General features: G+C 50.1%; 1 protein-coding gene and 1 pseudogene across 1 annotated transcript; both read left to right on the top strand.

The window, feature by feature from the left end:
• Positions 1-743: 743 nt before the first annotated feature.
• On the top strand, positions 744-5,253 carry LOC102768913 (kallikrein-7). The gene is made up of 5 exons (XM_006763864.2): positions 744-870; positions 1,340-1,493; positions 1,759-2,009; positions 2,795-2,931; positions 5,035-5,253. The coding sequence occupies exons 1-5, from the start codon at positions 798-800 to the stop codon at positions 5,182-5,184; spliced, it is 765 nt and encodes a 254-aa protein (XP_006763927.1). The 5' UTR covers positions 744-797; the 3' UTR covers positions 5,185-5,253.
• A 5,996-nt stretch (positions 5,254-11,249) lies between these two features.
• LOC102768627 lies at positions 11,250-12,525 on the top strand (annotated as a pseudogene).
• The last annotated feature ends 3,762 nt before the right edge of the window (positions 12,526-16,287 follow it).

The following is a 16,287-nucleotide window of genomic DNA, read 5'->3' as shown; positions in this document are numbered from 1 at the left end:
GCCAAGTGATGCGGATAGAGGTAGAAGGCGGGCAAGCAGTCACGGTGGAGGTAGAGTGTGGCTGCAGTAGAGCAGGTGGAGGTAGAGTATGGGCCTGTTGCTTTAGCTGCTTGAGGCATTTTAGATAAGAACAGATGCGGGTAGGGTGTTTCTGAGGTGAGTGCACCTGTGCACTAGGACCCTGCCGGTTGGGGCAGGGTGGGGGGAGGGAACAGGGGACTGGTGTGTTATAAAAGAGCCAGCCTGCACAAAAGTGGACACGGTTGGCTTGGCTCCCAACACAGCCTGAGCCCAGCTGCAGGTAAGGAGGAGTCCCCGGTGGGGCGGGGAAGGTGAGCCTGGGTGGGCAGCTGACTCCTGCTCCTACAGAGAGAGGAGTAGGAGCCGGAACTCCTGGTAGTCACAGATAGGTGAGGGGCTGGAGGTCAGGAATTATTATTTTTTTTATCTTTCCGCCTAAAAGGAATTTGAGATGCTGAGATATGGATGTGGAGGCATGGAAAGCCAGAACCCCCGGGTTTCCAAGTGCAAGGGGGTGTGGGGCCTGGACATCTGAGTGTGAGGAAGGGGACTTTTTTTTGCACTGCGCTCCTGGTCTGAGGGACCACGTGGGCACTGGGTTTGAGGGAATCTCAAACTGGGAATCCTGGGTTTGAGGAGGGAAGGGGTTAAGGACCAGGTGTGCTGACCCATGAGCAGTGGGTGCTCCCTGTCCTGCTTCCTGAACTCCATCTTTCCAGCCTCAGCACAGGAGGCCCTTTCTCTGCGTGGCAGCCACAGAGGCTCAGACAGGACACATGGCAGGTCCCCGGCTCCAGCCCCTGCTGCTCCTACTGCTGTCCTTCGCCCTGGGATCAGCTGGACAAGAAGGTGAGGACCAGCCTGGGAGTCCTGCCCCTGCCCCTGGGCCTCACAGTCCCCCACCTCCCCTCTCCAGGCCCCCTCTCTCCAAGGAGCCCCTGAGTCAGGACCCTCCCCTGCAGCAGCCTCCTCCCATGGAGACACTGCCCCTGGGCTGTGCCCCTTTCTTCCTGCTCCCTCCTGACTCCTGGGCTCTGGGTGCTCTCCAGGCTGCTTCCTGCCCTCAGTTTCTCTCTCATCAGAAGCTGGGGCTGCCTCCAGACCAGCTGCTGCCCTGGGCTTCTGAGCCGGCTCCTTCCGTCTCTCTCCATCTCCGTCTGCAGCGGCCTCAGCCCTGGGCTTCGTGTCTGCCTCTGCCCTTCCCCACGCCTCTCTGTCTGTCTGTCTGTCTCCATCACTGTCTCTGGGCCGCCATCCCCTGTGGCCTCAGCCTTCCCCTGAGGCCCGCTCCCCACGCTTCCTCCTTGTCTCCATCCAGCCCACGGCAACGGGGAAAGGATTGTTAATGGAGCGCCGTGCTCAAGAGGCTCCCACCCCTGGCAGGTGGCCCTGATGCGCGGCAGGGACACGCAGTGCACAGGGGTGCTGATCCACGCTCAGTGGGTGCTCACCGTGGGCCACTGCCGCCAACTGTAGGTGCCGGGGAGCCCGGGGATCGTGTCTCTCCTTCTGCGTCTCTGTTCCTGCTTCTCTCTCGGTCTGTGTCTCCCCCTCTTCCTGGGCCCCTGCTCATCCCCTGGTGTCTCTCCCCCCCACCCCCCACCACCACCACACTCCGGGTGTCTGTCCCCCTTTTACATCGGGTCCCTCTCTACCTCTGTCTGTGTGTCCCTGTCTTCTCTAGGGCTGCCCACCCCCCGACCCCCAGTCACTGAGTGTGTCTCTTTGTGGTCGCAGTGCCTACAACGTGCAAATGGGCAGCGATGTGTTGAATGACCCCAACGCCCAGGTGATCAGGGCTACGGAGTCCTTCGTCTACCCCCAGTTTGACGGCGCCAAGAAAGTGCATGACATCATGCTGGTGAAGCTGAGCCGCCCGGCCACGCTGTCGTCCACCGTGAGGACACTTGCCATTTCTTCCAAATGCACGAGCCCCGGGACCACATGCTTGGTGTCCGGCTGGGGCAGCACCACCGGCAGCCCTTTTGGTGAGAGGACCCCTGGGGCCCCGCGGCCCTGGCTCCAGCGCTCTCTTCCCTCAGACGCAGGAGGTCTCTTGTCCCTCCTCCCAGACACCAAGGCGTCTAGACCCCCAGCCCTGTCCTGAGTCATGTCCAGAAACCTGGAATCCAGCCCCCCTCCTACCTGAGACACAGTCCACCAGCCTTCAAACCCCGCCTTCTCAGAACCGGAGCCCAGCCGTCCTGGCTCTCTCCTCCCTCAGATCCAGGAGCCCCGGCTTCTGGGGCCTCCTCCCCTCGATCCGGAAGCCACACAACCCCCAGGTTTCCACCCCATCCTTGCAGGTGTCTAGGATCTTAGTGACCTCCTCACTCAGACCACAGACTTCTGTCCCACAGCTGGGTCTGCAGAGGCCTAGGCGTGTCCAAGTTCTAGCCCGTCCTCCCTTAGACATGGGAGTACTGGCCCCAAGGGCCTCCGCCTGTGGACCCAAGTCTCCAGGCCCCCAGCTGCCTCCTCCCTCTGACACGAGAGCCCAGACCCCCAGCCACCTTCATTCCTCAGACCAAGGGCCCTGACGCCCAGCACCCTCCTCCCTCCCTCAAAGCCAGGACTGTCGGCCCCTCGTCCTCTTCTTCAGACCCAGGAGTTCCAGACGCAAGGCCCTTCCTCCCTCGGACCTCGAGTCAGAGGTCTGGGTCCTTTTCACGGCCTTGGCATTGCGCCCCTCCGGGCCCCCTCTCTCAGGGTCCTGTTAGCAGGTGTGGGCTTGCAGACCAGGCCTCCGACTGTCCCCTCTCTCCTTCTCCAGAGACCTACCCATCGGAGCTCATGTGCACAAATGTCACCATCATCCGCCTGGAGGACTGCCGGAGGCACTTCCTGTACCTGAAGAGGCATTACATGGTCTGTGGTGGCACCCACACCAGCAACACCAACGCCTACGTGGTGAGAGCCGGCCCCGCCCCTGCCCTGGTCCTGCTTCCTCACAGCACAGGGCCCGTCTTCCCCACCATCCAGAATCCCCACCATGGGCTGACCCTGGTGCTGGGTTCCCCCTCAAACCCTCACACGCCCCACATTTCTTCTTCTTTTTTTTTTTTAAATATATTTTTCTTGATTTCAGAGAGGAAGGGAGAGGGAGATAGAAACATCAATGATGAGAGAGAATCATGGATCGGCTGCCTCCGGCACGCCCCACCCTGGGACTGAGCCTGCAACCCGTGCATGTGTCCTGACCGGGAATCGAACTGGTGACCTCAACTGCTATGCTCAACTGCTGAGCCACACCTGGCCGGGCACACCCCACTTTTCTGACCCTCTCTACTCAGTCCTCTGCCCTGGTCAGCGTGGGAGCCCCTGGAAGCTGGGGGTGGGCACACAGTCCAAGGGGAGGAACTGGAGTAAAAAAACATGGGGAATGAGGCACCGGCTACAGACACAAACTTTCAGGGGACGCCAAGCGCTCAGTGACCCACATAAATTATATTCTAATGAAATGGTTAAAAGTAGAATCTATTAAACAAAATCCATGATCAACAGAATATCAGGAATTTCAGCAGAAAGCAATCTGTTTTGACTGGATTTTTCCATCGCTTCTGGCTCCAATCTGGTCCAGCATGGCAAGGCATGAACTCTGTGTTTGTCTGAAGTTGGGATAACCTGTTTGTCATGGATTTTTCATACGCATTTTAATATTTAAGGGATTGCATTAAAATACTCATTGCAAACCCTGAGTTGCCCCCCACCCCCAAGCTAATAGCTTGGTTGTTATCTTTGTACCTGGCCCTGGTTCCAGGAAAAGGAGCCCCCCTCCTCTTTGTTCCCCCTTCCCCATTTCTGTATCCTCCTCTCTGCCTCTGAGAATCACCTCCCCTCATCTCTCTTTAAGCCTCATTTTCTCTCTCTGTCTCTCCCCCCTCACTCTCCCTCTCTCAGTGTTCTGCCTGTCACTCTTGTTTTCTCCATCTCTGCCTCTTTCTGCATCCACAACATTTCTGCGTCTCTGTCCCCCTCCTCCTTCCCTTTCTTCCCTCTATGCTTGTCTCTATCCCTCTCAGTTTCTCTCCCCATCCCCAATCTCTTTGCTCACATCTGCACTCTCAGCTTTCAGCAGCAGGGGGATGGAGTGTGTTAAAAGAGGGGCGTGGCCCTGGCCCGGCTCCTCAGCTGATCTGAGCATTTTTTTTTTGCTCACCGAAAGGTTGTGGGTTCCATCCATCCCAGTCAGAGCACTTATGGGAGGCAAATGATCAATGTTTTTCTCTCACATTGATGGTTCTCTCTCTCCCTTCCTCTCTCTCTGAAATCAGTACAAACATATTCTCAGATGAGGATTTGAGGGAGAGAGACAGACAGACAGACAGACAGACATACACACACACACACACACACACACACACACACACACGTGATGGTTCAGGACCGTGTGTCCTAAAGAATAGTAAGGGCGTTCCCCTTTGCCCCACAGTGAGGGCCTGATTCATGAATGTGCAAGATGTTCTGGGACACAGAGCCCCGCCCCACTCCCGGGACAATCCCACGCCTGCCCTAACCACTCACTCCCCTTGCTGCCTTGAAATTCATTCATTTGAATGGGGGGGTCGGCATTTTCATTGTGCACTGGACCCTGTGAATTGGACCACTGTCCCTGCCCCTGGTTTCCAGGACTACGCTTCCCCCGACTCCTGGGAAAGGGAGTGTATAGGTTCCCTGGAGACAACGCTCCCTCTCCCACTGGCTTGGGGAAGAGTCTTTGAGGATGAAATATAGATGATGCTCTTTCTTCTGGGAAGCCCCGCCCCCTCCCTGTGATTGGTTCCCTTGGCTGGGGCTCAAGCCAATGTCTTCAGCAAACCTGGCTGGTCCTCTGCATGACCGCCTTCCTTCCTGCTCTCCCATTGGTCCACAGAGACAAGGAGTCTCCTCCCATTGGTCAGGACGAAAGACTGTGGTCTGGCAGGACCAAGACCCCATCACCATGGGGTGTAGACGACCTCGGTGCTGGTTGCTCTGAAGCCAAAACTAATCTGCTCTCTCTCTCCCGTCCAGGGGGACTCAGGGGGACCACTGGTGTGCAACGGCGCCCTGCGAGGCCTAGTGTCCCGGGGACCTTCGACTCCATCCCTCAACCCCGTTGTCTTCACTGCAATATGCAGATACACCCAATGGATAGAGGACACCATGAGAAGATATTCCTAATCGCTCATACGCCCATCTCTCGCTTCCTATGCCCCAAACAGGAAACTCACAGAAATAAAGCATTGATGATATAAAATCATATTGGACTTTAGCATTTTTTAAAAAAATGAATTTATTGGGGTGACATTGGTTCACAAAACCATACAGCAGTGGTTCTCAACCTTCCTCATGCCGCGACCCTTTAATACAGTTCCTCATGTTGTGGTGACCAGCCCCCAACCATAAAATTATTTTCGTTGCTACTTCATCACTATAATTTTGCTACTGTTATGACTTGTCATGTAAATATCTGATATGCAGGATGTATTTTCATTGTTACAAATTGAACACAATTCCCCCCCTGCCCACCTCCACGTACCCCTAACCCCCTTCCCCCCTGGCTATCTCCACATGGCTATGTCTATGTGTTATGTATATACATTTTTTCTGAAGACCTTCAACTTTTTTCATCCAGCCCTTCAACTCCTCTCCCCTCTGACAGCTGTCTCTTCCATGCCTCTGTTTCTAGTCTGCTCATCAGTTTATTTTGTTCATTAGATTCAAAGATAAGTGAGATTATATGGCCTTTGTCTTTCTCTGATTGGCTTATTTCACATAGCATCCAGGCCCATCCGTGCTGTTGCAAAGGATAAAATCGACCCACCTTTTTTACGGCCGTGTAGTATTCCATTCTGTAAATGTACCACAGTTTTGTTTTTTTTTTGTTAAAATATATTTCTGGCTATGTCTATGTGTTATGTATATACATTTTTTCTTAAGACCTTCAACTTTTTTCATCCAGCCCTTCAACTCCTCTCCCCTCTGACAGCTGTCTCTTCCATGCCTCTGTTTCTAGTCTGCTCATCAGTTTATTTTGTTTATTAGATTCAAAGATAAGTGAGATTATATGGTCTTTGTCTTTCTCTGATTGGCTTATTTCACATAGCATCCAGGCCCATCCATGCTGTTCCAAAAGATAAAATTGACCCCCCCTTTTTTACGGCCGTGTAGTATTCCATTCTGTAAATGTATCACAGCTTTTTTATCCACTCATCTGCTGATGGGCACTTGGGGTGTTTCCAGATCTTTGCTAGTGTGGATCATGCTGCCATGATCATAGTGGTGCATCTATTCTTCCGGAATAGTGTTTTGGGATTCTCAGGACATATTCCCAGAAGTGGGATTGCTTGGTGAAAAGGCAGTTCCATTTTCAATTTTTTGAGGAAACTCCATAACGTTTTCCACAGTGGCCGCCCCAGTCTGCATTCCCACCAGCAGTGCACTAGGTTCCCTTTTCTCCACCTCCTGGCCCGCACTTGCTGTTTGTTGATTTATTGATGGCAGTCATTCTGGGAGGTGTGAGGGGATATCTCATTGTGGTTTTAAGTAGCATCTCTCTGATGATGAGTGACATTATTTTTTCATGTCTATAGGTCATCTGCATATCCTCTTTGGAGAAATGTCTATTCAGGTCCTTTGTCCATTTTTCAATTGGGTTGGTTGTCCTCCTGGTGTTGAGTTGTATAACTTGCTTATATATCTTGGAAATTAACCCCTTATCAGATGTGTCATTGGCACATATGTTCTTGCATTCAGTGGATTCCCTTTTCATTTTGTTGATGGTTTCTTTTGCGGTGCAGAAGCTTTTTAGTTTGATGGAGTCCCATTTGCTTCTTTTCTCCTGAGTTTCTTTTGCCGAGGAGATATATCGGGAAAAATATTGCTACGAGAAATGTCTGTGATTTTTACTGCCTATGGTTTCTTCTAGAATTTTTATGGTTTTCGACTTACATTTAAGTATTTTATCCATTTTGAGCTTATTCTTGTGAGTGGTGTAAGCTGGTGGTCTAATTTATTATTTTTTTTGCATGTACCTGTCCAATTTTCCAGCACCATTATTGAGAGACTATTTTTGCTCCATTGTTTGCTCTTGCCTCCTTTGTCAGATATTATTTGACCATTGACTTTAGCATTTTTTCAAAGTCATATTAACCATCAACAATGTGCCAGGTGTGTAAGCAAATCAATATGCAAAAACCCACAACCCAAACACAAAACGCAAAACCCTCAGTGCCGGTAAAGATGCAATGAGACCACAGCCCTAACCAATTTGGCTCAGTGGATAGAAGCGTCGGCCTGCGGACTGAAAGGTCCCAGGTTCGATTCCGGTCAAGGGCATGTACCTTGGTTGTGGGCACATCCCTGGTGGGGAGTGTGCAGGAGGAAGCCGAATCGATGTTTCTAACTCTCTATCCCTCTCCCTTACTCTCTGTAAAAAAATCAATAAAAAAAAATATATTTTTTAAAAAAGATGCTGTGAGACCACAGCCTTCTCCCCCAGAACTGTGAATTGCTACATTTTTATTGGAGGCGGTTGTGCAAGTTGAATTTAAAAAAAGTACCCATCACCTTTGACCTAGTAATAGTAGTAAATCCAAAATGTAAGCAAGGTTTGAATTCACTACACATGGTCGTAGCAAAGCAGTGGGAACTCTGAACTCGTCCCAAAGTATTGGATTGTTTATGTAAACCGTAAACCGGTTTAGGGCAGGATACTGATAAACGTCTTCAGGAAATAGTGACACAGACTTGTTAGTCATGCCATAAGGTTCAGGCTCTCTGACGGTGACTGAAAATAAAAACATACAAATCTGTAGATGCCTGTTGCCCTTGCCGAGTGAAATGAACTATTCACAGAGTAAAGGGCACGGACCAAACTGCACCTCCTTCCTTCCATCTCCCTCTCTGTGCCCAGGCACTTTTATAACCTGAAAAACACAGGTGGGAACTGGTGAAGGTCTAAGGTTGGAAAAAGGAGGCCTTAAGAGAGAAGGAGAGAAAAGGAAAGTGTATCTGACCTTGAACCCTCACCCTGCCTCTTGACCTCACTTGTCCAGTAATGTGTTTCTCACATTCCGCAGGCGATTTGTAAAATTGGAGAGAAAGAGAGAGTGAGGGAGGGAGGCATGGAGGAGAAGGAGGAGGAGAATTGTTTAGTATACACACTGAAATGTTAATAGATAAAATATGATGTCTTGGAGTTATTTTAAAATAACATGGAAGTGGGGAAATGAGGAGGAGGAGGAGGAGGAGGAAGAAGAAGAAGAGGAAAAAAGAAAAAGAGGAAGAAGAGGAAGGAGAAGAAAGAAAGGAATACGGGAGGAAGGAGAGAAATGCCTACTTCATAAGTGTGCAAAGGGATGAGAGTGGTTCTGAGCATTTCCCCAAGGACAACAGAAGAGAGGGAAGTTTTCAGGAAGGATAGGCCGGCCATGTAAAGAGGACACCAAGGCCCTCCAATGGCCTGTGGCAAGTGAGCTTCCGGGCTCTGGGGTGGGAGAGGCAGATACGGTGGAAACCCAGATAGATGGGCACCTGCTCTCAAGGATTTGGGGCAGCGGCCTTTGAAAAGGAGGAGAGAAAAGGAGGTGTCCCTTGTGACTCGGAGCCTGGGAAGGTCCCAGATACCTGGCATCCTGGGCTCCCTGGGCAATCACACCTCACACCCTGGATCTTCTCCCTGTTCGGACTCATCCCTCTCAATCATCTTTCCAGTTTATCTCCCAGAATTCCCCTCTGGCCAACATTTTCTAGATTCTTCCTATCCTCATCTTTTCTCCCTCTTGAGTCTCCTTTGGTCTCCCATACCCCACCTTTCCTGGTATTGCAGAAATTTTGCACCCACCGATACCCTGCACCAACCAACATCCCACCCCCCCAAAACAGATACAAATTTCAGGCCCTGGCCACTTCTCCTTTGGTCCTGTAAGTATTAGCCTTCAGGATTCCACCACCCTTTTTTTCCTTTAGACGTAGGCTTTTGTGCACCCAGGCCCTGAATCCTCAGTCCATGGAGTACAGGCCTCCAGCCCCCTTTTTTCCTCCAACCCTGGAGTTCAAGTTCCCCAACTCCCTCATTTCTCAGACCCTGGAGTCTAGACCCCAAGAGCGTCTGTCTCAGATTTAAATGTGTGGACTCCCAGCCTTCTCCTCCCTCAGACCCAGGAGTTCAAAACCCTTAGCTCCCTCATGTCTCAGATCCAGGAGCCTGGACCCACCTCCCTCAGTTCCAGAACCCTGAGTTTCAACATACTCCTCTCCCAAACCGGGGGTTAGTGCCTGCAGTCCCCTCGTCCTTAAAATCCAGGAGTGTGGGCCCACGGCTTCCTCCCAACCCAAGAGTTCTAACTGCAGACCAATTCCCTTCTAACGAGGAGCCTGGTCCCCAAGGCACACTTGACCCACATCAGGAGTTTAAGCCCCCAGACCCTTCATGCACAAATCCAGAAGTCTGAACCCCAACCTCCCTCCACCCTCAAATCTAGGGATTGGACCCTGAAACCCCCCTATCCCTCAGGCTCAGGAGTCCAGCACTCCCCCAGCTTCATCCTGCCTCTGGGTCAGATACAAGTTGAAGGAATGTGTGGGGTTTGGGGGCACCCACCCAATGAGGCTCCACCACCTTCACCTCTCTCCGGCACGCCACCTCAAATTGACATTCAACTGGAATGTTTTAAACGTAGGAAAACATGGCAGCTGCACTAACTCTGGCTGGAGGTGTCTGGCCTTGCCTCTCAGCTCCTTTGTACATGTCTGGAGGTGGAATTCTTGGCAATGACGTCAGCTAGTCCTCTTGCTGAATTTTTTTAAAAGTAAAGCCCTGATAGCACTTGGATACAAAGCAAAATGGATCGATGTATGTTTCTTTTACAGGCGATGCGGGGCGGTTAACATCTCACACGAACATTTTAGCGAGGTTATGCAAGGCATGTTGAGGTCATTTCCTTCCAGTATCAACATATTTGATCGAAAGACCTTTTTTTTTAATAAAAGGGTAACATGCTAATTAGACCGGGAGACCTTCTGGACATCCTTCCGGACAAGCCATGGTGGCGGAGCCGAGGCAGAGGCAGTTAGGGGCAATCAGGCCAGGAGGGGAGGGCAGTTGGGGGCAAGAAGGCTGGCGTGGGCGGGGCAGTTGGGGATGGGCAGGCCGGCAGGCAGAGTGGTTAGGGGCAATCAGGCAGACAGGCAAGCAGGCAGGTGAGCGGTTAGGAGCCAGAGGTCCTGGATTGCGAGAGGGATGTCCTAGATTAGAGAGGGTGCAGGACGGGCTGAGGGACGTCCTCCCCTCCCCCGTGCATAAATTTCATGCACTGGGCCACTAGTATTGTATAAGTTCTACAGCCACCGATTCCTTACACACAGAATATTAAGACCCCTCCTCAAATAAAACATACAAGCCAAGTCTCCAAGACCCTGTCCCCTCAGACCCAGGAGTCCAGGCCTACCTGCCCCTAGGCCCACAATCAAGGTCCCAGTTCCCTCCTCATTCTGGACCCAAAAGTCTGGACCTCCACTGCGGTCCTCCCTTTGGAATCCAGACAGTTCCTTGCTTTGCTTCACAGTGAAGAAATCAGGGGTCAGCAAGAGAGGCGATGGGATTACTCAGGAGGCCGCAAAATCAGGATTTGGGATGCTGCTTGTTTGACTCTCAGTTCTAGGGAGACCATGGGAAGCTGTGGAAACCCACCTGCTCAAGAAGATCCGTGAAAACCATGGCTCTGTCCCTTTCCTCTGGACAAGTCCCTTCCCATCTCTCAGCCTCACTTTCCTCATCTGGAAAATGGGGATAACTAAGTAATAGATTTTTAAACTCCATAAGGACATTAGTTATATCTATAGTCTTCATGATGTGTTCCGAGTGGTCAGGGTGGTGATCAATTAATATTTGTTGAATGAGTTTGTTGGATGAGTGAGTGATGGAACAATTGAATGTATCTCTCCTCCAAAAGCTCTCGTGGGCTCTCTGCTCCTCCTGTTTGATAGACTGCCTTGTCTCCTGAACAGTGCCAGTCGCAACTCGGAGACAGGATGGTGAAGGTCACAATAAATAGACTGGGCCGCAGTCGGCACCTGAGCACCAGGTCTGCTTTTAACTCTGGAAAAGTGGGGATTACTACATCAATGAGCCCTTCATTGACCTCAACCTCATGGCCTATAGGTTCCAGTAAGGTTCAACCCAGGGCAAATTCAAAGGCACAGTTAAGGCTGAGAGCAGAAATCTCGTTGGCAGTGGAAAACCCATGTCCATCTTCCAGGAAGGAAATCCTGCCCACACTGAATGGGGTGCTGCTGGCGCTGAATATGCTGTGAAATGCACTGGTGTCTTCACTACCGTAGGTCCCTTGAAGTTGGGAGCTAAGGGGTCACCATCTCTAATTCTTTTTTTTTTAAATATATTTTATTGATTTTTCACAGAGAGGAAGGAAGAGAGATAGTCAGAAACATCAATGAAAGAGAACCATCAATCAGCTGCCTCCTGCACATCTCCCACTGGGGATGTGCCCGCAACCCAGGTACATGCCCTTGACCGGAATCGAACCTGGGACCTTTCAGTCCGCAGGCCGACGCTCTATCCACTGAGCCAAACCGGTTTCGGCAAATTCTTCTGCAGATTTCCTCACCCATGTTGGCGATAAGTGTGAATCGTGAGAAGTCTGACAACTCCCTCAAGATGGTCAGCTAGGCCTCCTGCACCACCAGCTGCATGACATCCATGGCCCCCAGGGTACCCATGGCAACTTTGACATCATAGAGGGACTCATGACCACAGTCCATGCCATCACTGCCACCCAAAACACGGTGGATGGCCCCTCTGGGAAGCTGTGGCATGATGGCCGAGGGGCCGCCCGAAGCATCATCTGTAGGCGCAGAGCCTTCTGTAGATGCTGCCAAGGCTCTGGGTAAGGTCACACCTGAGCTGAATGGGAAGGTCAATGGCATGGCCTTCCATGTCCCCATCCCCAAGGTGTTGGTCATGGATCTGCCCTGCCCCCTGAACAAAACTGCCAAATGTGTTGACATCAACAAGGTGGTGAAGCACGCATTGGAAGGCAACCTCCAGGGCATCCTAAGAGAGACTGAGGACCAGGTGGTCTTTTGAGACTTTAACAATGACACACACTCTCTCTGAACTTCGATGCCTGGGCTGGCATTGTCCTCCTCAACCGTTTGGTCAAGCTCATTTCCTGGTATAAAAATGAACTTTGTGCCCTAATCGGTTTGGCTCAGTGGATAGAGCATCAGCCTGCAGACTCAAGAGTTCCAGGTGCAATTCCGGTCAAGGGCATGTACCTTGGTTGTGGGCACATACCCAGAAGGGGGTGTGCAGGAGGCAGCTGATTGATGTTTCTCTCTCATCGATATTTCTAACTCTCTATCCCTCTCCCTTCTATAAAAAAAAAATCAAATCCACTGGTCAAATGTTAATAAAAAGATAAATTTCCACTTTCAGTCATTAATTTAACAGTTACTTGTAAGGCCCCAGGGGCCGCATACCGGGGTGTTATCCGCATCTAGAAGGGTTCAGGAATCTAGAAAAGGGGCTGTGCATAAATGGATTAAAGAGACTAGACAAGAAATATGAATTTGGAAGGCATTTTACAGGGCCAGATGGAAACAGTTCTAGCGACTAAGCTCCTTGAATCTCCGCACCCAGGGCTTTTTATTCACACATTTTGCCCTCTAGCAAAGCAGATATACATATCAAAGGTAAGGCCTGGTAAGCAATGAAGGACCATCAGATTGCGGGGACTGCCCTCCCACTGTCTGGCAGCAGGCGATCAGATATCCCGCCCCCGCCCCAAGTCCTCCAGTCTTCTGATTGTTAATTTAAAAATGACTCAGCAAGAAACAAAGTGTTTCTTGGTCATATGATCCCACTCTAGTGGAGAAAAGGAAACAGCAGAGGCCGTTGCTTTGTTCCATGGGATGAAAAGGGAGGGGAACCTATCAGATGTATCCAAAACTCCCCGGGGGCGGCTGTGGCTGAGATCCAGGAGGTGACATCCAGGCAGGTACGGAGGGAAAGGGGTGCTTTTGCTGGGAACTTACACCTTTGCCCCCCAGAGTATTTTCCTAAGGGTCTCAGTTGTGCAGAAGGACAAATCTTTCCCCAGATGCCACGCAAGGGCATCTATTCTAGGCAAGTCACAGAGGGTATCGTCTTTGCTGTTGGCTGCAGAGGGGCTGACCCAGGCCAGACAAGTGACTTTTGAAACCTCTCTCTTCCCTCATCTCTCGCACCCTGTAGAGCAGCGGTTCTCAACCTGTGGGTTGCGACCCCGTTGGGGGTCAAACGACCCTTTCACAGGGGTCGCCTAAGACCATCGGGAAACACATAGATAATGACATATTGTTTTTGTGATGAATCATGATGCTTTCATTATGTTCAATTTGTCACAATGACATGGGGGGGTCACCACAACATGAGGAACTGTATGAATGAGTGAATGAAGAGACTAGAGAAAAAATAGGAATTTGGAAGGCATTTTGGTGTGCCAGATGGAAACATAGTTCTAGTGACTAAGCTCCTCGAATCTCCTGACCCAGGGCTTTTTATTCACACATTTTGCCCTCTAGCAAAGCAGATATACATATCAAAGGTAAGGCCTGGTAAGCAATGAAGGACCATCAGATTGCGGGGACTGCCCTCCCACTGTCTGGCAGCAGGCAATCAGATACAGATCTTCAGCCCTGCTGAAGGTGTCCATCAACCTTCTGATGGACCTCCTGCATGTATTCTGCTAACTTCTGTTCCTAGCCTCCAGCAGCCGCGCTGTGTGAGTTCCTATCCTGATGGAATTGCGTGCTAGCTTGTGAAATTAGGCAGTGAGCAAACGCATATAAAATACATGTTGATGTAGAGTTAAGCGCTGCCATAAAATATTGTGGGTGGTAAGAGGATGAGGATGGGCGGTGATAGAAGAGTGGCGTTTTATTCAGAATGGTGAGAGAAGGCTTCCAGGAGAAGGTGACATTTGGAAGAAGCAGGATTCAGCAGAGATGGAGAACCTGGTGGTCTGGGAGTAAGAAGATCGAAGAGAGAGGGTCAACCTGTCACCAACCCCCCGCCCTCGCACCCTGTAGAGCAGCGGTTCTCAACCTGTGGGTTGCGACCCCGTTGGGGGTCAAACGACCCTTTCACAGGGGTCGCCTAAGACCATCGGGAAACACATAGATAATGACATATTGTTTTTGTGATGAATCATGATGCTTTCATTATGTTCAATTTGTCACAATGACATGGGGGGGTCACCACAACATGAGGAACTGTATGAAAGGGTCGGGGCGTTAGGAGGGTTGAGAACCGCTACTATAGAGGCTGGAGGAGTGGCAGTGGGTGACTCCCAACGGTTGTCACCAACTGAGGTCTTCCCTCTCTCTATCGAGTCAAAGATTCAGAAGACCTGCTTTCCCTGCGGGACACTCAGCACAGGAAGGAGGCTGTGGAATGTTTGCTTGGCTGTTCTTGGGAACTCCTGTTAGCAGAATGAGGCTCGGGGAGAGGAGAGTTAACAAGGGTGACGGGGAATGTCGATGAAGGAGAGAGTCCGAAGCTAGAGAGCACACAGCTTCTGCTCTCTTTCTGAGTGTTAGTTCCTGATGTTTGTGCTGACTCTGCCATGCACGTTGGTTTGGCACTCCTCTTCTCACCTGTCCTTCACTCTGCCCAGGACTCCCTGATCCCAAGTAGCTACATGAATCCATCTACCATCTCCTACAAGATTTTATCCAAGCGTCCTCTTCAGCTGGGGTCTTTCCAACCACCTTTCCCAATATTATAACTGCAGGGGTTGCTGAGATCAAAGGGAACCAATAACCCCCTAGGCCTCCTCTGGTCTTATTTTTCTTCATAGCACTCACTGCCACGTAAAAAACAACAACCTATAAATGCGAAGTTCTTGTTTCTTTACTCAAGACCTCCACCTACTGGAATGAGGGCCTCTTTGGAGGAATTTCGCTGTTTTGTGGAGCCTGTGTCTCCCAAGAGGCCAGAACAGATTCTGGCTCAGAGCCAATGTTCAGTGGATACTCCGGGAATGAGCATAACAAGGAAAGATGAAAACGCGAAGAAATGCATTCCATCATCATGATAGTGAAAGCGGTTCAAATGTACTTCAATGTCAAACAGATGCCATAAGTCAGAATAAAACTACAGTGAAGAGCATTACACAACAAGAACAAAGGAAGGAGAAATGATCTAAATGTACGAAGAAGAGCAATTATTCAAGATAATCTATAGATACACAGAGTAAAAGGTTCCATTAGATAATGTTTGTTACCGACCTTTTTGTTACATGTATATAGTATGTATAGAAATAAAAGTATAATATTGAAACAGGAATTTTGGGGGCAAAATAGGACAGGTTTAGAAAATACTAGAAATTTTAGAAGTTAGGGCAGCCGTGGGCAAACTATGGCCCCCCGGGCCGGATCCGGCCAGTTTGAAATGAATAAAACTATTGAAAAAAAAAGACCGTACCCTTTTATGTAATGATGTTTACTTTGAATTTATATTAGTTCACATAAACACTCCATCCATGCTTTTGTTCCGGCCCTCCGGTCCAGTTTAAGAACCCATTGTGGCCCTCGAGTCAAAAAGTTTGCCCACCCCTGAGTTAGGGGGACCATGGAGGACGCACAGGGCTGCAGAGGAGCAGAAGACATATTTCCATAGAAGAGGGGAACCTGAAAAGCTGCAACACGTACATTTCCATAGAATGAGGGAGCTGGGAACAGCAAAAGGCTTATATTTACAAAATAAAGAGAAGAAATCCCTTCATTCAGAAGGAGAAGAAGAAAGCCCAAGGGGAACAGGAAAACAATAGGGAAGGAGGAGGGAGAGAACCTCACTGTCCCATGTGAGGCTCCACCTTTGAGCCCAGGAGTTACTATAGTAACCAGTCTAAGGGAATAGTGACCAATCAGAGGGGATATCAAGGCACCAGGATCTACAGGCTTTATAAGCCACAGGGAAAAGGAACTCAGTGGGAACCTTTCCCCCTCCCAACCTGGGAGTCTGTACTTGTTTCTTTAACGAATCTCCACCTTTGCTATGCCCATTGATTCATCTTGGATTCTGGTGGACAAAAAATCCGGGTTCCAGTCCACAAATTCCCTATCAATATGAGACACAGACTATGTGAAAAACAGTACGTATTTAGTAGGTGAAGTTAAGAAAGCCTTTCTTTAGATCCGTGGTTCTCAACCTTCTGGTCCTTTAAATACAGTTCCTCATGTTGTGACCCAACCATAAAATTATTTTCGTTGCTACTTCAT

This window comes from Myotis davidii, unplaced genomic scaffold (assembly GCF_000327345.1).
Source record: "Myotis davidii unplaced genomic scaffold, ASM32734v1 scaffold358, whole genome shotgun sequence".
Taxonomy (NCBI): Eukaryota; Metazoa; Chordata; class Mammalia; order Chiroptera; family Vespertilionidae; genus Myotis; species Myotis davidii.
Note: the sequence above shows the minus strand (reverse complement) of the source record. Positions and strands in the feature narration are given on the sequence as shown.

Bases quoted from the DNA above. Each gene is read 5' to 3' on its own strand.
- LOC102768913 (XM_006763864.2), top strand. From the start codon at position 798: ATGGCAGGTCCCCGGCTCCAGCCCCTGCTGCTCCTACTGCTGTCCTTC. The intron at 871-1,339 runs GTGAGGACCAGC...GTCTCCATCCAG, and splicing joins GGGATCAGCTGGACAAGAAG to CCCACGGCAACGGGGAAAGG. The intron at 2,010-2,794 runs GTGAGAGGACCC...CTCCTTCTCCAG, and splicing joins CACCACCGGCAGCCCTTTTG to AGACCTACCCATCGGAGCTC.